Genomic DNA, 25,547 nt, shown 5'->3' on the forward strand with positions numbered 1-25,547 from the left:
GTAAGATATTCATGCATACATATATTTTGTCAACAAATCTTTTGAGAAACTTTTGTAATGAGAGCAACAGCTGGAAGCATTTTCCATATGGCAATTAATTCTGAACATTTTGCTTTGCCTTAAGTTTCATACTTGTGGAATTTTTTTTTTATAATTTTATATGTTTTTTATATACAAATATATGTATGTATGTGTATCCGTATATATTTGAAACTTTCTCTTCTATATATATTTTTTTATGACTTTTAAGCGTGACTGTCCTCCACCCAAAAAAAAAGTCACCAGAGACAGCAAACCACAGAGAAAACTTTTTCCCTTATGTGTCGCTTATGAAATTAAGCAATTTTCCTCATAGACCACATACACAAAAAAAAAAGAAATCTGAGAACAAATTTTATGCACTTTTTTATGAGTTTTTCTACCCAAAAAAGAAAAACTAATCATCGTTTTTCTCCACCCTCAACCGTTTTGGCAAAGTGTTTGTAATTAAATTAATAAAATTTGTTAGAGCAAAGCGCGAATGAAATTTTAATGGGGGCTAATTAGTGTGACTTTTGATAAACAAATTTTGTTGTGTGCCTTTTAAGTGATATGAAAACAAAAACCTTGGCAAAAAATATTATGCAAAATATGTTGGCGAAAAAGTTAAACGAAATATGAAAATTTGTTGCGTGTGAAAATGCCCGCTTGAAACAAAAGATTAAAAAACAAAAACAATACACGAACAAAAAAAAAAAAACAAAATTCACCACAATTCAACGCCAAAGGCCATTTTTGCTTAATAGAAACTCTCTACAACAAGAAAACAAAACAAAACCAAAAACAAAAAGAAAGAAAAAAATAACACAGAGAGCCTGGATAGGGAGGATGCAATTTGGCCAGGCGACGAGTCCATTGTTGGGGCTCCTCCTGGCTTGTGTATCCTGCAGCTGCAGCTCCAACAACCTCATCATCTACGAAGTCAGCTCCTCCGTGTTAATATCAAGCACTAGTACGGCAAGTTGATGTTGCTGCCATCTTGGCATCTAATTGGAGCCCTCCTAGTGCTAACGGCAACTGCGGGGGACTCCACCAATAAGATCATCTTGCCACAGATACTCAATGGCAGTGTCGGCGGTGGAAATAACGCCGGAGGCAAGCATCCAAGTGGCACTAAGACAACAACAGCAAACCAAGCCACAGGAGTGATAACTGGAGGAGGAGCGACCGCTGGAAGTGGCCTTGGTAACACTGTCGTCGGTAGCAATGGCGTAATTGTAGCTGGCGGTGTCGCCAATGTACCAACCTCGAATTTAAATAGTAAGTATCCAAGATATTAAACCCAAATATTTGATAAAATACATATGTTCAGCATAAAGTTAAACAAAAATATATTCAAACTAAGATGGTAATCAAAATAGTTCATTTAAAAAGTGTCTAGGATTTCAAAGTTTTTTAAATGATCCCTTGGCACAACTGATAATTCTTTTTACATGGTCATAGCATGTCGATAGCAATCATTTTGCATTTCTAGTAACAAATTCAATTGATCAAAAAGGGGTCGAGTGATTTAAGTTGTCTGTCCACTTTCAAAAGACCATAATTCTCCATTTTCATCATTTGAAGAATAAAGAATTATTTTTCTTATTCTAAGTGATACACGGAAATCAGGAGATTTCGGTATCAATATCATTTGCCATAACTGTTATTATTTATTTCAGACATAGACGGATCCAGATAATTACAGAGTCAAAGTTTTTATTTGAGAAGGAAGCATTTTTGGATTAAAATTCTAAATAATCAAAATTAGGGAACTTGAGATCAATAAACCATACGAATATGTAAAGTTTTCAAATCGAAAGCCAATTGCAATACCATTCCAATATTTAAAGACTCAATTTCATTGTAACTCATAGCCACTGAATCTTTATTTTTTGGCTTCTTAACTAAAGCTTGGGATGCCTATCAATAGCAAGCGGAATCTTGTAGGCGGCTGACCTTAGGGCACTTGGATTTACATACTGACATTCAGAGAGACTGCCATATTGGCATTTGGAAAGAGAGTGCATAGATAGAGAGAGAGAGAGAGAGAGTAGAGTAGTTGGTTGTCCCGAGGCCATAAGTGATACACGGCTTTATGCCAAAAATGGAAAGCGCCATCTGCACAGATATCACAAGCAGAAAAAAGAGAATGTACGTTGCCTGTGGGGCAATGGGATAACGTATGAGTCTGGGGACATCGCCCCCTCAAATGACGGGTGTCATTGGTCTCAGGTGCAGCAACAGACAACAACAACAAGAACAACAATAACAGCAACAATGGCATCGCTTAAATGTGCACAAAATTCATTCAGGCAGAGCAATTTATGTCGCAACAGGCGACATCAACCGCATCATCAACATAACTCCCCAACGCCCCACCAGCTCTTCAACAGATTTTTTTGCGGCCTTTTTTGTTCCCCCTGCCCTGCTCCAATGAGGCAATATCATTCATTGTCAACTTTTTATGCATGTTATTACTTTTTCATTAAAGGGGTATATCAACATTGGTTTCACATTCAAAATCCTCGTTGGTAGCAGCCTATATATATGCATATATTTGGAGAAAATTCTTTAAGTTGTCCAAATAGAAAAAAACCTACTTTATATGGAAACATTCTTGTACCTTACGACAAACAAAATAAGTAATAAAAGATGAAGACCAGTTAAGACGACTCAGTTATGGCTAAGAGAAACCCAACGAATGTTGATCTTACTACATAGTATTTAAAAATTATATTAGAATAACTTGGTTTGTAACAATTTAGAGTGACCTTCTTATAAAAGCTGTAAGCTTTTTTAGAAATAAGTTTCTGTGGTAAAATAAAAGTTGTAATTTTTTAAACTATTCTACCATATTTCAAACTGACTGTGAAAATTGTATTATTTACTTATTTAAAATTAATTGGCCAAATGTTTTGAGCTTATTTATACTATGTATTCGAAAAAGATAACAAAAGTTTTTGAAACATTTAACTAATAATACTGTATAAAAGCCTTCTTGCTTATATGTATAAATTTGATGTCATTTTATAACACTAAATAACATTGCCAATTTTTGAAATTGTCCTTAACATGAAGGACCATATCTTCCAAATAAATTTCACCACATAAGAATCAATGCCTTATACTGAAGTCCAAATGTTATAAATATGGTTGTGGTCTATGGCTAGCTAAACAACTATTAGTCAATTTTAGCCTATTGTGCTTAAACCTCAACTAAATACACAGACATTCAAATTTGTACCTTGCAAAGAAAGACAATTAATTATAGTTTGAGGTTTTTATATACAATTGATCTTTAGTAAGTTTATTAAGCCACTTTTACGTTTGGATTAGAACATTATCAGAACTGAATCACTACGAAAAGTTATGCCACAGAATGATGTATCTTCATCGACATGATGATATAGGTTGGAAAAAAAAAATTACTTTCAACTTTAACAGATTAAAATTTTATCAAGAACATGATGAAATGGACAATATAGTAAATATGACTAGATGATTTCCGGTTTCATAATTGTCAGTTTAGTCATTTGATTAATTGTCAAAAAATAATAGTCAACGCTTTGATTTATATTGGAGCAAAATGATCAATAGTTTAATCTTAGTGAGAACATTTACTAGTCATTGAAATGTAATTTCTCAATTTTCTCTCTCACTCTCTCCAATTCTCAGTTTGGTGTTGGACTAGGGCATGAGATTATGTCTGGAAGTGGGAGAGGCGTCACCAGGCTTGAATAAAAATTTATATGCAGACACGCGCTCTGGCGCGAAAATTGCAGCTGGATGAAATCCCATGATTATGCAGAGGGAATTTGCTGTTGCACGCTTGACTTGCCGCAAGAGGCAAACATTTGTTTTTTTTTCTGCCACTACAGTCTTTTTTACACATGCCCTGACCACCCTTCCTTCGGAGACTGCATCTTGGACGGTTTTGAAAGAGAGAGTCATGTAAGAGTCAAATGGTGGAGCTGAAATGCAATTGCCTTGACTTGCCTTGGCTAATTTATGCAAGTTTCATTTGCTCTGTTTGTGTTATTGTTTCATAATTAGACTGAGCCCAGTTCAATGGGTGGCCCGACGCGGCGTGGCGGCAACCAAGTCAAATATGTCAATTGCCGAAAGGCAGACGATGATTACGATTATATTGCATTAGCATGGATCTGTGTGTGCGTGTGTTTATGTCTGTGTGTGTGAGTGCTCATTGTATGCCTTATGCCTTTAAGCCAGAGTGAATGAAAACCAATTCTATTGACTTGTGCAAAATGCGTTACAATATGGCTATTTATGTTTATACATAAATAAACACACACACACACACACACACATTCCATGTTCAGACACATAAAAACATGCACATACATATACAAATACAAATTTATGTATATGTATAGTTGATATGTACATACAAGTACATCACCTGGACACAACATCAAAAGCATACGACTAATTAAGCCAATGCCAAAATTTTGGAAATTGAAAATATCATCACAATGCACAGTGGGCAATTTTCCATTTTATTATAATCTGTTGGTTTCTATTTGGAATTTAGCCTTTTTTCTACAAAAAATTTTAGATGCTCTGACAAGGTATTGTTAATTTTTTTCAAAAACAAAACTGCTTTAGGGAGTCGCCTCCCTAAAGTTAACATCAACTTTCACTCACAAAATGTCTCTTTAATTGATTTTTCTCGTGGTTCAAGATTATCTCTCTCTATGTGAGAGAGCGGACGCTTATCTTTAAGTTAAGATCTATGTATCACACAGTGGATGTTATTGTAGATTATTATTACAGATACTTCTACTTATACTTAGATATTACTACACTGCTAATATTCAATATTAACCCATTTTTTGCCACATGCAGAAGAAAACAAATTTGAAGAAATTCAGTGAAAAGTTATTACTCTAAAGTATTTCGGCCTAAAGCTATTATAACTTTTACACAACATTACTTACTAAAATTTAAGAAAAGAATCCTAATTTATAGATAGTCACTTTGCTGTAAAAAACATTTGAAAAAAATTTGAACTTTTCCGAAAGACGTCTATTTCTGTTTTTCAAAAAGTTAAACAACTAACGAAAATGGGCTAATTAATTTAATGCAACAATTTTTCGTCAATAGTTTGCAACATTAAATTATAATGAGAACCTTTATTATTAGAAAATAACTATATTTTGGTACAACCTAAAAAACTATATATAAATATCGGATAAGAAAAAACGCAGAAGTCCGGGCTAGCTTCTTATTCTGATGCATATTTTCTGTCACAGTAACTTGTCTAAAATGTAGAATTTTTTCCACAGAACGGCTTATAGTCTAAAGCTGGAGTTTATTTATCGTATATTTATATCAAAGCTATTAACTTTCTCAAGCGATCTTTCCTATGCGGGCTATAAAATTTTGTCGCCAATCCGACTGAGTTCGAGATGGACAGTTGTTTTAAAGGTCAAGGAGGAATACAAACAACGGAGAGACAGACAGTCCAACAGATATTATTGAATATAGTCGCCTCGTCGTGTTGATCAAGAATATTTACTTTATATTGTAAGGGTATATTCGCAGGAGTACAAAAAAAATTATCGAGTATATAATTAAATTATCTATTTTCAATATAGGTAGTTTTTAATTTTTATATATACCATGGTTAAGACTCTTTTAGAGAAAATTCCCCAATCTACCTCTTCACTATAGAGTAGGTGAATTTCAAACAGAAATAATTCTCTAGCAACAAATTGCTGTTCCAATTGAATGGTCAGGATATCACGTTGAATTCGATGTAATTACATTTTTATAAGGCTTCATTTAAAGACGTATCCAAAACAGCGCCAAAATATATTTAAGTGAGTAAGAATCTGAAGTTCTCGATGTTAATGAAGATTTTGTGTTTTTTATTTAAGGTGATTCCATTAAAAACTATAGCGAACATTTTTTAGTTTTGCCTAATCAACATACACTTTTGTAAAAATCATAGAAATTTTTATTTTAGAAAATTTGATATATAGGACTATTTAAACCTTCAAAAACTTGTTTGACTTTGGGTAAAAATTTTCACCAATTTGTTTGACTTTGGGTAAAAATGTTCACCAATTTAAAGCTGAATATTTCAAAATTCGACTAAGTAGATTTAATTCTAATTCGTGATGAGTTTTTGAATTTATTAACATTCTCAATCATTAAATATTTTTTGCTACTCACAAGGGGAACTTCAGGTATGCGAATCACCGATTTGGATGAATTTCGGATATGTTGTAGAATTCCCCGTCATTTGAAGCTGTGTGAAATTTTTCGGCGCACTATTCTATATTTTCCTAATAAATCGGCTTTAAAGTTATAGCTTTGGTGACTTATAAGTAAAACTCCGAGTGGTCTACAAGCAGCTCGATGGTGTAAGGGGTAGAGGTCCTGCCTAAAATCGACGGAACTCTGGTTCAACCCCCGCCCGAAACTAGTTAGTTTTGGGTTTTGTGATATAAATCATAAAAACATGATACCCGTATGTATATTTTCTCAAGACTATGAACATGTTTAAATAATGCTTTTGTGCAAAAACATACCAACATTAAACCAATTTTAAGGAAACAAACGAAATAAAAATTTTGGAAAACCACTTTCTAATCTGAAGCGACCATGCATACTTGAGCATTCCCTTCAATATCAGAGATGACAAGTGGAATTGCCCCGTCTTTGACGGGAATATTACTTTAGTGCAGTCTTCTTTTGATGAAATTTCTCGATTTTCTTCTATAAGCGTTAAGGAGTTTTGCATTCTCTTTATCATATTTTAAACTTACCTAAAAAATACAGTACATAATGGCGTGCGTATAGCTGGTATTACCTTAAGCGTACAAGTTAATAATAGTTAATAATAATAATTTGCATCTACAATAATTTCAACATACATAAAAAAGTTTCCAATTACAAATCATCAAAAAAACTATTTCGCTATTAGACAAAAATAATTATTGAAAAAGCAAAAAAAAAAAATGAAAACCCAAAACTAACTAGTTTCGGGCGGGGGTTGAACCAGAGTTCCGTCGATTTTAGGCAGGACCTCTACCCCTTACACCATCGAGCTGCTTGTAGACCACTCGGAGTTTTACTTATAAGTCACCAAAGCTATAACTTTAAAGCCGATTTATTAGGAAAATATAGAATAGTGCGCCGAAATATTTCACACAGCTTCAAATGACGGGGTATTCTACAACATATCCAAAATTCATCCAAATCGGTGATTCGCATACCTGAAGTTCCCCTTGTCAGACTTTTGAAATAGTAAAGACCTTACAGTAGATAAAAAAATTTGATATTAAACTCATCTCTGCTGCTCAATGTACTCAATTAAATCTTGTTCACAAATTTAGTTGTAATTTAATTTTTGAGTATTTGTTGGCTAAGTGATTAAATAATTGCATGCTGCTAAAACTAAGAAGTTAATTGAATTTCCAAAGTATTTCAGTATTCACTTCAAAGTCAAAAAACAAATAAATTAAATTCGAATAAAATAAACTGAGTGTCTGCATGGAATTGCATTCCAAAACTTTCAAGTTTATGAAATTATCTTTAATTGAATACGAAAATTTGACAAGAATTTTCACAGTCATAGTTGCTGATGGCATTGCCATTTCCTCTGACCAAAGTGAATTTAATGCATTTAAACAGATTTTAAGGTCATTAAAAATTTAATGAATGCATCATGAGTGCCGGGCAAAAGGAAAATGGTGGAAAACTGCGGCCAATGGAGTAAATATGTTGCATATACTGGGTAAGGGGGAAAGCGTGAAAAAAATGTTTAACTTGTTGATGTTGAAAGGCAAATATTGGAAAAAGAAAATGAGAGACTTTCCACTCTCTTCCCCCTCTCTCTCTCTCACTCTTTTTCTCTTACTTTTTTGCAGCTGTCTCTTTCCATTAGTGCTGTTGAACATGTGTTTAATTGTATATATTCGAATATTTGTTGCCATTTTTTTTTCACCCAACATCAATATGATTAACCAGGGCCAAAAATCAATAAAATCTGTATAATTATTTCATGTGGCCCATTGCCACACCAACATTTTACAATTCATTTTGTGCGCATAATTGATTTTTCCGCTTTATTTGATTATGCAAAATGAGTTGGTTCTTTGTCGTGGTGTCAGTTTTTGTTTTTTTTTTTTTTCAAGCCCCCAAAATATCACTATTTTGCATAAACTAAAATCTAATGAATATAAATACTAATTTTCACATTTTTTTTGTTTTACAGCCGTTGTGGAAGAACCCGAATTTACTGAATACATCGAAAACGTAACCGTACCTGCTGGCCGCAATGTCAAATTAGGTTGTTCAGTCAAGAATCTGGGATCATATAAGGTAGGCAGAAGGCAACAAGTGACAACATACTTAAAATGAACTTTCAACTTCAGAAAATTAACGAATGCATTCCACATTTTTCTATATTTCCACATCTCATTGTGTGTGTTCTTGAAAACTTTTACTTTTTATCGTATGCTCTATTTGTTTATGAAGTGTTCTTTGTGAATCACATATCTGAATACTTTTATGCCAGTTACTTACTACTTGGGCTTCGATAAAAACCAACGAAAACATGGATTCAAAATTCTTTATACAATTATGGCCACACTTGCTTTGTTTCGATGCCTTATCGCATATGTTTCGCTTGTTTTGTGAAAAACTATTCTTAATATTAAACATATATGGAAATGGCACATTTGTGGCTCTTGTCCATAGCTTCAGTTAAACTATTTATAGATATAGTTCATTAGGTTGAAGCAAAGCGAATCGGTTACCATCAATATGAGCTTAATAAATTTAACCAAACTTTAGTTATTATAATCAAGGACATATTTAAAAAGCTGCATAAAAAAAACATGGTTTGATGTGATTGGCTATATCTGTGTCAGTTATTTCTTACTTATGAAAATATACTCCGCTGTTAATTGCCATCACATCACATCAAATTTGATCAATTTTTACCAATTAAAGATTCCTGTATGTAGGTCGGAGATTGCGATTACTTTATTACTAAATTTTATATGAATATAGAGATAGAGCACTTGGATAGAACAGTATTTGATGTTTCGACAAAAAGTGTCCACATTTGACAACATTTGGCTTAATCTTATCGCAAAATATCACACCCACATTTAGAAATCAGCGTTCCTTTATTTTTCCTAAACCGGAAAGGTCATAGAGATTTCGCCAAAGTCCAACCCTGAAAACTGTCCGACTCTGACGATATATCTTTAATACTTTTGCAATGGATAAAAGAAACAAAAATTAACCGAACATTCAGGGATGGAAGTAATGTCTAAAGTATCGACAATAGCATTGCGGTTAGAGTAGGATTCTAATAGTCTTTTGGGTTGATCGTTCAAATAAATTTAGACGACTTTTACCCATTATTCAATTGTTTCAACGGTTTTGATTTCAATACCGGCCAAATCCTCCAAAATTGCATTTTCTTGACTAATGTGTTAGTGTAGAGTATTGAAAAAATCTTGCATCAAAAAACTGTAATGACCGCTAAAAGGGATCGGTGTTAATCTCTCAAACTGCTTTTTATGCATCATTAGCAGTTTCTTTACGCTTTTTCTGTGGTGGATGATGGCAATGGAAAAAACTAGGGAAGTCGAAATGATTTATTAATTAAGCAGCTTTGCAAGAAAACAGCGTGTAATGAGTGCTAATGATTTGATTACTTGGCATAAAGAAAACTGAATAACTGGTATTAGATAAGACCAAAGCAGAAGACAAAGAGGGTGGCAACCGGGACGAGAAATGCATAGAAAATGAGCTAAATGAAAATTAGTGAATGGTAATCAAAGTCAACTAATTAAATTCTTTTAATTGGCTGGTTCATTTTAGCGCAAGTTATGCAACTAATGGACGATTATGTTTGAATGCAAATGATTCTTGTCATAAATGAAAGACACAATGTTTATAAATTAAAGCAAGAGAAGTGAATAATGTAGAAAGTTACGTAATTTTGCAAGAGATAACAGATTACATTAACACATCGAAATCTTTGTCATCCAAATCAATCCTCTTACATTATGTCCACAAATTAGGTTCTATGCGTTTTAAAAATTCTTAAAATGACGTTAGTTTTTATTTATTGAATAAATAAGTCTAGAGTTATATTTGTAGGAATCATTTTACTTTAATAAATCCACTCTTTTTATCTTATGTTACAAACAAATTTTGGATGCCAAATAAATAATAAATCAGACACTATTTTTATATCCTTGCAGAGGGTATTATAAAATTGCTCAGATGTTTGTAACGCACAGAAGGAGACGTTTCCGACCCCATAAAGTATATATATTCTTGATCAGCATGAGAAGCTGAGCTGATATAGCCATGTCCGTCTGTCCGTCCGTCCGTCCGTCCGTCCGTCCGTCTGTGCATATGCGTTTTACTCAGCCGTCTTAAGAGCTATCGGGCTGAAATTTTTTTTCGGGGTTTTTTATTACCCGGGAAAAATAAAGTATGAAAACCATCAGGATCGGACCACTATATCATATAGCTCTAGAAGAACTAGAAGAAACATTTTCATAAAAATTCATAAATTACAATTACATACATCAAACACATTTCAGTGAACAAATGTTGAAACTTCGCAATGGCAATACGATTATGTATACCGAATTTATTGATTGGCATTTAAAGCCCCATTTATTCATATTATTTGTGCACGAATACAAAAGAAAAATAAATCGTTAATTAGTTATACATTTAATGTTTTCTGTTTTTTTAAATTTGGACTTTACTATCCGATGAAATTTTAGGGTATGAACGATAATCTTTCTTTTAATCGATACTTTTGTTATCGATGTTAGACAAAGTCACTCACCTCCAAAAAAAAGTAGCATTTTCGTCTCCAACAGGGCATAGCAGGCTCTGCTTTTTACGGGTATAAAAGCAGGCCCACTCGACGATTTTCTCATTCATTTGTTGAGCTCTCTCAAGGCAACAACTGTTTCCTTTTTTTTTTTTTTTGATTTCAAATCGCTTTAAAACGTTTCCAAACTAAAGCGGCGAGACCCACTTTAAATCCTTTAATGGGTTATATTTTCCTTTATATTATAATTCAAACTTAAAGTGATGAAAACTCAATAGGCAAGCTCGGTCGTGATGAATTGTTTTCATACTTCAATATTTTCCTTAATACTAACATCCAAAATTAAAGTATTAACTCAATAGACATGCTCCATCAGGACACATAATTTAAATTTCTTGATATATTCCTTAATACCAAAATCCAAAATTAAAGTATTAACTCAATATGCAAGTTCCATGCATTTGTCGTTAATCCCATTAACTGACGCATTATGAACGTCGTTTTTGTATTCATACAGGTTAGGCTTTTTTTGAACACACAATATAAATAAACTTATAAAATTTTTTTTTTTAAAAACTTTGAATTTTTGGACTAGTATTCGAGAAACAGGAATAATCCTTTAAATTTATTTCTTTTTATACCCTTGCAACGCAAGAAGGGTATAAACGCACAGAAGGAGACGTTTCCGACCCCATAAAGTATATATATTCTTAATCAGCATGAGAAGCTGAGTTAACATAGCCATGTCCGTCTGTCCATCCGTCTGTGTATATGCGTTTTACTCAGCCGTCTTAAGAGCTATCGGGCTGAAATTTTTTTCGGTGTTTTTTATTACCCGGGAAAAATGAAGTATGAAAACTATCAGTATCGGACCATTATATCATATAGTTCTAGAAGAACTAGAAAAAACATTTTTATAAAAATTGGAGTATGCTATGAAATTTACATATGTGATTATATTGGATATAAAACCCCAGATCCCAAAAAATTTTAATGTGATCGGATAAGTATAACACAAGTTACAGTCAATATAATAATCGGCTCTGCTCCCAGCTCTGCCGGCAGCGCTGCATGCTGTCTACTACGTCTTTCGTCATCAACAGAGTACATGCATACACACACAGACGCAACGCTACATAAACTGTATGTGTATGCGTGCGTTGCTTTGCTTTGGGAATGAGGGAAGAAGAAATTGTAAAATAGAGAGTAAAATTGTTTCGTTTGTATATTAATGAATTGAGTTGCAGAAAACAAATTTTGAACATGTAAAATTATTATTACCAAGGACTGCAAGGGTATATAAACTTCGGAATAGCCGATGTTAGCTTCTTTGATATTTATTATTTGTATTGACACAATTATTTCCGAGCTCACATCATATTCCACTCTACGAAGCAAGCTATAAAAACAAATTTCCGATGGTTATGTATTACTACCTGATAAAGTCTATTAACTGAAGAAATCTGAATGTCGCGCAATGCCTTGACTACATTAAACGCCACTCAAAAACTCTTCTTTTGACCCAAACAAAAAGCTATAATGTTTTTTTTATTAAGATTAAGTTGTGCTTAATTTGTTCATTTGATTAATTTATTACACAAAGTTTCTCGGAACATTGAAACACATTCTAAGCACAGGACGCAAAACCTCTCACGATTCTATAGCTTTACTTTCATATCGATTATACTTCACTTATGTAACCCTTGCTCAAAAATATTCCCCTTTATGATAATAATACTCAGAACCTTTACATATGACTAAGTAATAAAGCTTATTGTTAAGATAACCTTAGCTATATATTTATATTGAATTTTTAAATGAATTAAATATTGAGTTCCACGTTTCTTACCTGTTCATACCTACTGTTGCATTCAATACCAGAAATGACATACCAAGTATTGACATAAACATCCAACGCGTTTCTACTCCATTTTTCGATTGTGTTCTCTAAGGTTTGGTATTTTTTGTTTTGTAAGTTTGTTCCATACGAAAACTGGCTCTAACATAAACTCCCAAGAAAAAGAAGTTGAAAAGAACCATCGCCTAAATACGAATATTTTTTTTTTTTTTGCCATTGAAATTAGTTTAAAATACTAAAATCAAACTTGTAAATGCAATTTGCATGAGTGTGAAATATTTATGATAATTATACCTATTTATTGGCCCATGAAAAGCAAACTATTATCGTGTATGTAGTGGAATGTAACTATACCTGCTGCCTTTTTGGCCATTGCATTTGATGGCAGAGATCAAACTGCTAAAGTGGAATTTAAACACATCATTACCATGAAAATGAATATCAGGAAAGAGCTTACTTCAATTGAGGCAGCGCACCGGCATCATCATTATGGACCACTTGAAGAAGCTCTGACTCTTGGACTCAAGTAGCTTTACCTTATTAGAGGCAACTTGCTACCTTGGCCAAAGAATGGTGTGTCTGGAGGTGTGTGTGTGTGTAGGTTTTTGGCTTGCCAACACGCAGGAAATAGAATCAAATTGAGGTGTAAATGAGAGCAACAAGAAAATGGCAAAGCGACGACAAGTAAAACGTGCATGGCATGCAACTAAATAAAAGTGGAAGAAACAAGCTAAGTAAAGGAAAGTAAAGAAGAGAAAAGGAAAGGAAAGGCATGGCAAAAGAGAAGCTCAGTTTAGCCTGATGGCATGTTTAAGTAGCTGTGTCTGTAACTAGAGAAGCGTCGTCTTTCTCTCTCTCGCTCGCCCATAAGCTTGGCTCGGCTCAGTTACATGTATTGGATGCATGTAATTCATAGCTATCACCACCACATACAGCACACAGGACACAGGACGTATCCTGACTGACTTTGCCTCCCTGCAAATACTAGGGAACATGAAACCGGTTGCGTTTATTTTTATATGCGACACTATGATGCAATTTTCTCGCTTCCGCTTTTGCTATTTGGTATTTTCCTTCAATTTTTTTTCTTCCTGCTTCTTTTTTACCCAATTTTTATCGTTCTTTTTTTTTTGATGTTGAGCTGTGAAATTGCTTGGGTGTACACAATGTACGTGTTTCTGAGTGTATGTATTTGTGTGTGTGTGTGTGTGTAGAAATGGAAAATGTGAACTAGGTTCTCCATATGAAAAGGTTAAAAAATGCCCATAGATATTTTGAATAGTTTCTCAATTTCGTCTTAAAGTGCAGGCAGCAAGTGAATACTAAACGTGTTAAGAGACTCAAACAAAAAATTGCCAATCAAGTTACAGCTGTTCGATCAGAAAAAAAGGAATAGAATTTTAATAATTCAAATAATCCAAAAACACAACATAATATCTTTTAATTTTTTGTACTTGGCTACTTATGTAGAGGCAAAATCAGGATAAATTTTAAGACTTATATATTAAAACATTGTTTTAGTAGTATTTTAACAAATTTTCATTTCTTTTTCAGGTCGCTTGGATGCACTTTGAACAATCGGCAATTCTAACTGTTCACAATCACGTTATAACGCGCAATCCACGCATTAGTGTCACGCACGACAAGCACGATCGTCATCGGACCTGGTATCTGCATATCAATAATGTCCACGAAGAGGACAAAGGACGCTATATGTGTCAAATCAATACAGTGACTGCGAAAACTCAATTTGGCTATTTAAATGTTGTTGGTAAGTTAAATACAAAAATTATATAGAATCTAATCAACGACTATTCGAATGGCTTTAGGCACTTTGCGCCAAAGAACAACAAAATGTTGAAGGTGAAAATCTGTTTGGCAAAAGGAAAAGCTCACAAGCAAAACACACGAAAATCCTGTGTAAATACGCGTCGAATTAAAAAATAATTTATGTGCCTTAAAGCACCAAAAAAACCAACAAACGAAAAAAAAAGGAAAACTCAGGCGAAAGTCAGAAAAAGGCAAGGTCCAGAGAGCGAGCGCACAGTTCACTGAATCTTTTGCCAAGGAGAAATTACGTATTTTCCCTGGATGGGCAAACAAACAAATTATTAAAAATGCATGCGATTTTTGAGCCAAAAAACCAGAAAGAGACAGAGAGAAAGAGAGAGAGAGAGGAAGAATCAGGGAAAACAGGGAATGCGTGCGCTTTTAATTAAAAAAGAAATTATATGCAGGCGATAAACGAATTTAAGCAAACAACATTAAAAAATAAAGAAAAAATTTTTGCCAAAAAATATGTTTTTTTTTTTGGCGAAAAAGACAAAAATAATACATTTTTATTTTAGACGAAATTCATATTTTTCATCCTAATAATAGGTTCAACAAAATTGAAATTGATAGCAAAATATTATGAACAGTGCAATCAAATGCGATTGACTAGCTATTAATTGAATTATGACGTGAAAAATATTTTTATACAGGGTGTTTTATTTCAATATAAAATGGTAAAGCATTAAATTCATTTAATAAACCCCGATATTTGAAGAGTAAAGTATAAAGGACTTATTTTGTGTTTAGTTTTTTAAAGACTTTGATGAGATTGAAAAGTTTATAAGGACTTTAAACAAATTAAACTCGGGTAATCATTAGAAATTTCGTAATATCTTGCCAATAGATGTGCTACATTGCTTAAAATGTTAAAAAAAAACTCAACTTAGACAATTTTTTTAATAATTTGAAGAAAATAACTAAGTTTAAAAGGTTTTAATAGCCTTCAGTGAGGAGTTGTCAAATGTATAAATAACTTTCATACCGCTACACCCTCTAAATACACCAAAAATATATGTATATATACACATATATGTAATTTATATAGTATTTTATAAATCAACAAAATTGTATTTGTATTAAATTGTCTATTTATATTAAATTGTCTTTAAGAATAACATTTAACAATATGAGAAATTTGAATGTAATCAGTTCTAACATATTTTTGTGCCTTAGTTTAAAATGAATGCATTTATCCCATTCAATCGTATAATCAAAAATGTATATGTACATATGTATGTAGGTACTTGTGTTTATGTATATACATTTTGGTTCACACTTCCATAAACAGTGAAACAAAATTTCACATATTGTTTCATGTTTAATGCAACAATATTCAATTGCAATTTCCTGTGCCCAAAAACAAATAAAACAGATTTCTCACCTCACTTTTGACTGGGCGCTTAAAATTATGCTACAATTTATGTGGTCGAATTTATTGTCATGCCTTGCTCTGGCTCATTTCAATGGGCACATTTATTTAAGAGGATTATATGAGGGGTGGTGCAACCTTATTTAGTGCACAATTGATGATTTGCCTTGACCATATTTAACATTATGCCATATTTCTTTACACTCGTTTCAACAGTGCCACCAAATATCGATGACTCGCTGAGCTCGAGTGATGTCATTGTACGCGAGGGTGCCAACATTTCATTAAGATGTCGGGCCAGCGGCAGTCCCCGGCCCATTATCAAATGGAAACGGGATGATAATTCTCGCATAGCCATCAATAAGAATCACATTGGTAAGTGCAAAGCCAACTACTCGATGGGTCATCGAATCGATCATTTAACCATATTTCTTTGTCCCCTTCGCTGTTTCGTTTTTGTTCTCTTCATAGTCAATGAATGGGAGGGTGACACACTGGAGATAACTCGCATCTCTCGCCTGGATATGGGCGCCTATCTATGCATCGCATCGAACGGTGTTCCACCCACGGTTTCCAAGCGCATCAAAGTCAGTGTTGACTGTAAGTAGCCCTACGGACTGGTTACCCTGTTGTCACCTGCAAAATGATAAAGTGACTTTGGGGAGTTTTAGCACACTCTTGTCATATTTCTCTATGCTACGTTAACAGTTTTTGGTTAGCACAACCTCGATATATTCGAAAAATGTTACAAAAACCAAAGCAAACACTTTTCTAGTTTTGTTTGCTCGAGGATTTTCAATTTATTTTACTGTTACATGTTGACCAGGAGCAGGATATTGGTACCTCCTTAATCGAGGTATTTTCGTCGGCATTTTGGTTTTTTTTTTCTATTTTTTTACGCTCTTTGTTCGTCGGCCAACTCATATTTCCATTTCGCGGCACAGGAGGATTAAAGTCGATCCTGATGGCATAGTTTGTGGGTGGGATTGGGTCGACTTACAGTGGTTTATAGCTAAATCTTTATTACAGAAACTTCTGCAAGTCCCTAGTGTAGCACCTTTAAAATGTTTGCATGTTTTTATGAATGAATTTTGTTTTTTTTTTTTTACTCGTAAAGTTATTTTTTCTTGGCTTAAAAGTAAACAAATACAAATGTAGATCTTGACTTGTTGGTATTTAAGTAGTTTACAATATATTTTATGTGTGAATATACTAAACAAAAGGATTCTTCTATTAGAAAGCCAACTCTAAAGAGAATATAGTCAAAAGTATAGGTTATAGAGGACGGAATAAAGACTAATGGAAATTTTTATTTCAACTTAAACTTGACCTCAAAAAATTAGACTTTAAGTAAAATTTCTTTAATTTAATTTTAAGCTGAGTAAAAATGATTGAAAATCCATTTACATGATCAGAATATTGTTGTACTTGTCGACCCTCACCTTGAATCTATAGAATAGATATTCTTACACCTCTTTTAACCAAGACAATTGTACATGAAATACATAAACTGAAAATCTACTGCTCCAACGGAGAACAGATTATAAAGACTGACCTTTAACCGGTCTATGCCCACCGTGGGTTGTCTATGTACCTGCTATTTCGCAATTTGAACACACACTTGTGGCTGCAGTTGTCTGGGCTTTCAACCTCAAACAACAGCGACAACTGAAATAAAAAGGAATCAAATCACAGTGTGTGGTGCAGTTTTTTAAGATTTATTACAAGCGACAGATAGGAAGACAGATAGACACACATACACATATATATAGAGGACACCCATCACATGTTGTCATGTGCTTGTCATACTGGAGTTCAACAAAAAAGCTACGCTTTTCTCCTATTTTCCCAAACTGTGTGTGTGTGTTTGTATTTGTGTATAGGGGCGTGGTAACCACAGAAATTTGCTCGTTTGCTGTCACTTAAAAATGCCGCAAGCATAAATCTATTTTTGTTGGCAACCGAAACAAACCACTAACAACAGTTCAGACCACCACCCAAAAGACAACCTCAGCCTATGAGGCCGTTGGTGACAAAAAGTGCAATACAAATTATACGTGTGCACAGCGCAAATTCGAAATACCTTGATTGCTGACAAAGTAAACAAAAAATGAGCAATCTCGAAACAGGACCGCACTTTGACAGGTGAAGGCTCTAGGCCAACTGAAATTTATGCCACCTTTCATAAGACCAATAAGTGTTCCATTTTATTTTTGAACTTGCCTATAACTACTTTTGATCCTATAAAATAATAATCTATCTTATTGTTAGCTTAGTTTCATTAAAAAAGTTCCGCAGAGATAAACTTCAGATGCCCTTATTTTAACATTTTTTCAAAAATTTACTTTGCGGAACTAACTGGCTGGCTTTAGAGAGGTAAAGTGGTAACAGTATTTCACTGAGTGTCCTATACGAATGGGTTGATCACACTCCAATATGTCAATTTCAAGAAAAGAATTTTTTAATTTTTTCCCAAGTAGAAATATAATATTATTTGGCAATTAAAATATTGAATACTAATAAAAGTGGTGATCTCATTAATTTTAATAATGATTTCAATTTGCGAGACAGCATTTGGGTGGAGAAAGCTTTAGTTTAAGAATTGAAACAACCAATATACTTTTACATTCTACTCGAAACATATGATTTAAGCTATATCTTAAGCTTAATTCAGTTTAAAAGCAAGGGTTAAAGTTTACAAATATACATTCTAATCCTCTACACATTTAAAGCCATACAACAGAGATGACTAAGCAAACAACTAAATAGTAGTAGAAGTATTTAAAGTGAAATACTGTATAAAAAGTAAGAAAATAAAAAGAAAAATAAACTTAAAAGATTTTAGTAAACAATTTTCTAAGCTTTAAGCTTGCCCTTAGTGTAAATATACATACATACATGTAGCAAAATGCTGAAAAATAGAAAAAAAAAACTTCAACTTGAATCCCTGTCTCTAGTTTAGCAACTCTGAAATATCTCAATAATATTTTGACTGCCGATTTTTGCTTTAGCATAAACATAACATTCTCTTTCTGATTTTTAAAACTGCCGCACACACAAGGCAACAAATTTCCATTTCGACACACATACACACACAACCATACAAAAGCACATGGTCGTACCTCCCAAACAATTTGTTAAAACAACTGTGACAGCTTGCATATGTCCTTTGGCCAGGACACACTCGCACATACATACAAATATACGTTTATTTGTGGCGTGCGTTGCTTAACAAACAGGAAGCAACAAATTCAGCTTCTGTTTCCTGTTTCATTTTTCTAACCAGCAAGAGCAGATAGACCGAGACGCTGAGAGGGAGAAAGGTAGGAGAGGAGAATACGATACGAATATAGGGGCAACTCTAGACGAGTTTGTTTCTTACATTTTGTGACTGCATACTGATTTGTTGCCTTTGTGCAACAGAAGAAACCAAAAGGAGCAGAAAAAAAAGAAAGCAAGAAATACGAAAGGACAACATATGCTGCAAACGACCCTTAACCTGAGCCACTTGTAAGGAAATCGTTGAGGCTAATTTCGTATGCAATGCAGATCTTATATATTGATATAATTTCTGCTGATTTTAACTCAAACAAGAACTTTTTCAAGGCTTTAAGACTGACGGTGAAGAATTTACTGAAAATCTAACTACAAAAATTTTTATCATTTGTGTGTTTGATATGAAAATTGTTTAAATTTAATCATTTTGTCTGAAAACTTAAGTAGAAGACAAAGGTTGGCAAATGCTTAAATATGTGAATCAACAAAATATTTATTTTTTATTAAGTATTGATGATTAACCATTTAACAACCTTTGTCTTCCACTTAAGTTTTCAGACTCTGATAGAATGAACTAACATATTTATTCTTTATTAAGTAGTTCATTTCTATCAGAGTTCTTCTCTCTCTATAAATATTTTTTTCTAAGCTTCATGAATTAACCAAATCGAATACTGAATAGCAACACTGAATTATAAGCCTTTTTTCAAAAAGCTGTACAAAATTTGTATTAATATAATCATGATAATTTTTAATTAATTAAATAATATCATATTTTTGTCATGCCTTAGCTAAGAGAAAGCAATTACAAATTAGATTAGGGGAATATCCATTATGACTCTTGTTAAGTCATTTATAACGACATCAGAAAGGTTGAATTTAATATCTATGGTAAATTTGTTGTTTTGGCGACCTTTTTAATTGATGTCAAACCTTTACTTTTGCAGGTTTGATATCTTTGGTAAAAATAATTGAATAAGTACTTGTTAAGTACTTAAATAGTTAAAGAAATCCAGATGGAACTTATACAGTTGTACATCAATTAAAAAGTTATATAAAATGTGTAAATTCAAGGGACAAAACACTAGCAGTAGCTTCAAAATACCACATAAAATAATCCTGACATTAAGTTATATAATGAATTTTTTCTACTGACTGTATACAAATACCTAACATCTCCAACAGAGGAAAATTCCTTTCACTACTGTTGATCCTCTTAATCGCCCACACAAGTCCTTAACAAAGAATTTGCTTCCCAAGCAGTGAAAAGGCAAAAAGCAAGAGCCCTAGGACAGAGACTCTATCAGAGTTTTTTACTGTCCCTCAAGTACTTGGGCACTTTCAATAGCTGTCGGACAAACATTTGTCCAAGGAAGTGAAGGAGCAATGTCGTCTCCACCCACCTACTTATTACGGCACTGATTTAAATTACAATTGAGTGGCGACAATATTGTGAAAGCGGAAAATGTAGAACGGCAGCAGCCAACCCAGGGAGCAGCTGCTAAGTGCCCAACGAAGTCAGGTCTCCTTTTTTTCTCCAACATGGACTTGAGTCAACAATAATTTAGACTGAAAAATTATAAGGAAAAGGGTAGTTGCTCTGCAAGTATAGACCACTCTTCTCTTTCACGGGGTTTGGAATTTTCGCCTGAGTAGTTGCCTGGACAGTGAGTGACATTACAAAAAGGAAGCAGAAGGAGGGAAAAACTCTGAAAGGTGCTGCCCGAGAGTGTAAACAACTTGAAAATTAGCCGTTAATGAAGCCTCGTTACGGTTGTCCTTACGGGAGATACATAACAGAACAAAAGGATAGAAAACGTTGGAGTGAGAGAACGTAGCAAGGATTACAGTCGGAATGGCATTGTTTAACTGGTTGAGCATTGATTGCAGGATTGCAGGATTGGAGGGAAATGTTGAGACAATATTTGTGGAATTAGTGTAAGTTCTCATGGAGCATGAGGGGGAGGATTATTGGAGCCTGATTGCCTGGTTGTGCGAATGGCAATGAAACTGAGAGATGTGGTCATTAAAGATTGCTTGCCGATTGGATAGCATTGACTATTTTAATGGGGAAAGCGATAAGAGAGGGATAAGCTGAAAATACATGTCTAACATGACTGCAATAAATTCTATAGTACAAAGTTAGTTTAGCTTTAAATATTAAATGCTACGATAGTTTGCTTTAAAAAAATAAAAATAAGTAATATAAGGAGTATTTAAAAAACATTTAATTTCATGTATTTGGCCAATGTTTTGTTCAGCTTTCGAGTAGCTCAGTGTATTAAACGCTGTTCGCAATAAAAATAAGAAATAATTGTTTGGAAGCTGATGCAGGTTACGACTTGAGGTGGTATACTTTCGACGGGATTATCATGCACTATCGATGGGTTTGAATAGACTTTCGTCGACTATCGATGGATCCGACTGGTGGTATCACTTAGAATGGTGGTTCTCTTAAAATATCGAAAATATCGATACTTGAAAATATCGATTATTTTGCAGCACTAGTGGTGTGTTTAATTTTAATACAGATCGTGTCTATAGCAGCTATATCTGATCCTGCAATTCCCCTAAACTTTTTATCTATGGTAATGAAAAGAATTTATTACTAACTTTGTTCACAGTGACTCTCATGTTGAGGGAGTGAGATTAATTTAATATAAAATCGGCTTCTCATGCTGTTCAAGAATATTTTTTATTGGTCCATATATGGTAGAGATACAAACATCTGACTGACACTTCGCAAAGGTATAAGAATACCAAATACCAAAAAAAAAAATGAGTTATTGTTATTTTTTTTCTTTTAGCTTGTAATCAAAAACTTTTGCACCTTAACCAAAATCTTGTAACTGACTGACCTTCTTCTTTCGACCACTCAATCTCTTTAATTCATTTGGTAACTTTCCAAGGACTCTTGCCTCTCGTCTCTAGCCCATATTGACAACCAACAAAGATGAAGTTTTTCAAGTCCAATTTATGCATGCATATATTTCACAAATATTTTTTCCTGATTTTGGTTTTATGCAAATGCAGCCTGAGATAGTTTTTTTTTTTTTCTTTCTTGCCATTTTTCCTGGTATCGTATGCAACTGATTTTCATTTAAATTGAGAGCCAAGAAGACAAGTCACCACGAAAGCCAAAGTCTTTTATTTTGCCCAAGAGAAAGTTCTTAGTTCTTTTACTAACAAGAAAGAATGAGACGGACAGTAAGTGTTAGAGAAAGATAGCTAGATGAGGTAAAAACTATTTTTCTTTTCAAGAAAAATCTTATGAATAGCATTATTCAGTATTTTTCTTGGCCTGCACTCACCTTTCTAATTATGTGAGAAGCGAAAAACATCTTTAGAAATTTCTGGTCTTTTATTTCGTTTTTTGGATGAAAACCAAAGAAAGCATAGCACTTCGAGCGCACTCAGCGCACATTTTTAATTAAGATATTAAATGGAAATGACATTTTTCTCCACTGAACGAGAGTCAACTAATGAACACCCTTTTTTGGTGGGCTTTCTTTTACATAGTTTATTGTCAGCGTGTCATCATCATTAAGGCGAGAATCGCATACAATGGAAGCGCATGCTTCTCATTTTTACCTTCTGGCTGTTTTTATTTTTTTGCTCCAACCTTTCTGCCTTGTCATTTGTTCTTTTGTTTGCCCAAAACCCCTGAACTCACAAAAAAAAAAAAAAGAACAAGAAAAAAAAACACCCAACCAATTGAAATTTTAATCAGCTTGGACACAAATTAGCCTCGGAGCTTAATTTATTTTTTTGTTTATCACGTTTATGAAGAGTTTCGGTTAAGTAGATATCAAGCCGTCAACCCCTGCTGATGGAGCCTCCTACTTGTCCACCTTTTTTAATCAAAATAAGCTTAAGTGTGACGACGGCTTAAGTGTGATAAAATGAGCAGCTTAATTAAGTTGTCAAGGGGTTAAGCAGCAAAGTGTTAAGTGGGTTAGTTTCGATGCTTGATGATATCAGGACTAATTACCGGATACTTGTGCACTCTATAGATGTATAAATGAACAAAACATTAGCCAAACGATGGAAGAGTTTCCACCAAAAATGGCAACTAATTATTACATTTTTTTTATTACAAATAGTTCCTCCCATGCTACTCATACCACATCAATTGGTTGGTGCACCAGAAGGTTTCAATGTTACCATCGAATGTTTCACGGAGGCTCATCCCACATCCTTAAATTACTGGACACGCGGCGAGGGACCAATCATTCACGATTCTCACAAGTACAAGTAAGTAAAAATTACATAAAAAGAATATGAATCGAAATTCAAATTCAAAAATTAAAAGCAAGCATTAATCTTAGTGCTTATAAATGGACAATTTTATGGAATTTTAAGTGCAGAAAATTCTAGTTAGTTCTTCCAATCTAAGCCCATGATTAAAGTAACTGTGTTTACAAATCATCAATGCTTATTGACTAGTCAGAAGTAACTTTTACTCAGGGTATGAAGCTGAAATAATAGAATATTATTATCATGATGTAGGTGGAAGAAGTAAATAATTTACATATCTCACTTTCCTTAGCCAAATTTTTTTTGTGTGATTCCTTCTTTATTAACTTATACCATCAGTAAACACTCTTTTAATTTATATATAGAAATTAGTTGTGTAGTTTTAGATCAGTCTTAGGTCAGTTTAAATGTTTTTATACTCGGACATCCAAATTGCAATACTTTTAAAATAGTATAGCATACTTCTAAGGGCAACGTAAAGTCAATCACAAAATTCCAAGTTTACATTGCAAAGGAATAAAAGTTGATCTACTTATGTAGTAATAAAGTAGTTATTGTATTCATACGATTTGCAAGATAAGTTAAACAATATTGAATATATATAAATAGAAAAGAAAATGGTATACGGATGCCTATAACCAGAGCGTGTCGACTACAGGAGTTCTCCTATATAAAAACCAATTAATGATTATTAATCAATTTCAGAGTTGAATCGAGCGTCGGTGTACCGGCTTATAAGACTCATATGAAACTGACCATTATCAATGTCTCGAGCGGCGATGATGGCATCTACAAGTGTGTGGCCAAAAACCCAAGAGGCGAAACGGATGGCATTATAAGACTATATGGTAAGCTTCAAACCCATTTGCATATACATCTATACTTAGAACAAAATGACAATTACATAGCAAAGCTCTCAAAATGCCATTAGGGCAAATGCATTTTTAATTGTTGTGGCAAAACATCGAAAAGTTAGCCACAAAAAGCATTTTAATATCAAAAAAATACTGCTTTATTCTTATTCTTAGATATATGCAAAAGCTAAGAAAATCGAGTAAACTTTATCAAACTTTAACAGCGAAAATCTCCACTAATTAAGAAATCCATGAAGAACTACCGCATTGGCCTTAACACAAATTGACAAATGTTAGCCATTTGGTAGACATTCGAGAGGCGAATACAAAGAAAGCAAAATCAGTGAATGAAAGCCAAAAAACAAAAGGAAAAAAATCTCAACCGCATTTAATACTCCGAACAGTCTTAATTGCCTCCTTGCCGGCTCGGACGAAATGTGGCAGGACATTTGCTCGTTGGGCAAAGAGAAGAAAAAGAAAACCTCCCATAATCAAGCCAGTAGGAAATCAAGTCACGTCCTTTGGTTAAGGTGTAGAGTTGGCTCAGACTGGGACAACAGCTGAGACTTGCGAATGGGATTGGGGCAGGATTCGACTGACAAGCAAAAAATAAAATTTCTGTCTCATATGAGCTTCAAAATCTCGGACGAAACTTAAATTTCAACGAACTAAGAAAAATGTGAAACTTTTATTTCCTCTTGCTTCTTGGTTGGTCAAAAAAAAAGGAGGCAAAAGGAAAATGCCTGAAGTTGCAAGTTAATATCACGTTTTTAGTTTAATTACGTGATAGATTTGCGCAAAGCGAAATTCTTAAAGAAAATAATTTCTTTCAAACTTGAACCAAATCTATATTTCACTTTAAGTGAGTTCAATAGAGTAATTATCTTTTGAAATGAAAACATTTTCAAGTTTAATAACAATTGTAACCTTTAAATAGGACTAACTAAAAACCATTTTAAAAAAATATGATGATAACACTTATGATAAAACGATGATAGCTTTCAATAACTTAGTTGGCAGTAACTTTTGGTTTATAAAGCTCTAAATAGGAAAGACGAATTAAAATAAAAATTCAATTAAAGATATAGGTACTTTAAGAAACGAGACACTTTAAAAGAAGAAATATGTTCAAGGAAAGTTCTCAAAGAACTCTCAGAGTGCAAACTATTGCCAAAAGCATCAATTTAAAAAATCGAAGGAAAACAGATAAAGACACAGAGTTGCAAAGCTTAGAAT

At 33.5% G+C, this 25,547-nt stretch overlaps 1 protein-coding gene across 2 annotated transcripts in view; it reads left to right on the top strand.

Moving 5' to 3' along the window:
- Positions 1–809: 809 nt before the first annotated feature.
- LOC6641692 (lachesin) overlaps positions 810–25,547 on the top strand; it is a 28,596-nt gene continuing 3,858 nt past the window's right edge. For both annotated transcript variants that reach the window (XM_047011049.1, XM_002064649.4), the window contains exons 1-7: positions 810–1,299; positions 8,267–8,373; positions 14,277–14,493; positions 16,141–16,299; positions 16,396–16,524; positions 23,304–23,454; positions 24,163–24,305. In XM_047011049.1, the coding sequence (XP_046867005.1) occupies positions 1,005–1,299; positions 8,267–8,373; positions 14,277–14,493; positions 16,141–16,299; positions 16,396–16,524; positions 23,304–23,454; positions 24,163–24,305 (1,201 nt within the window). In that variant the 5' untranslated portion in view covers positions 810–1,004. The remainder of the gene's footprint in view (positions 1,300–8,266; positions 8,374–14,276; positions 14,494–16,140; positions 16,300–16,395; positions 16,525–23,303; positions 23,455–24,162; positions 24,306–25,547) is intronic.

Source organism: Drosophila willistoni (genome assembly GCF_018902025.1).
Source record: "Drosophila willistoni isolate 14030-0811.24 chromosome 2R unlocalized genomic scaffold, UCI_dwil_1.1 Seg200, whole genome shotgun sequence".
NCBI lineage: Eukaryota > Metazoa > Arthropoda > Insecta > Diptera > Drosophilidae > Drosophila > Drosophila willistoni.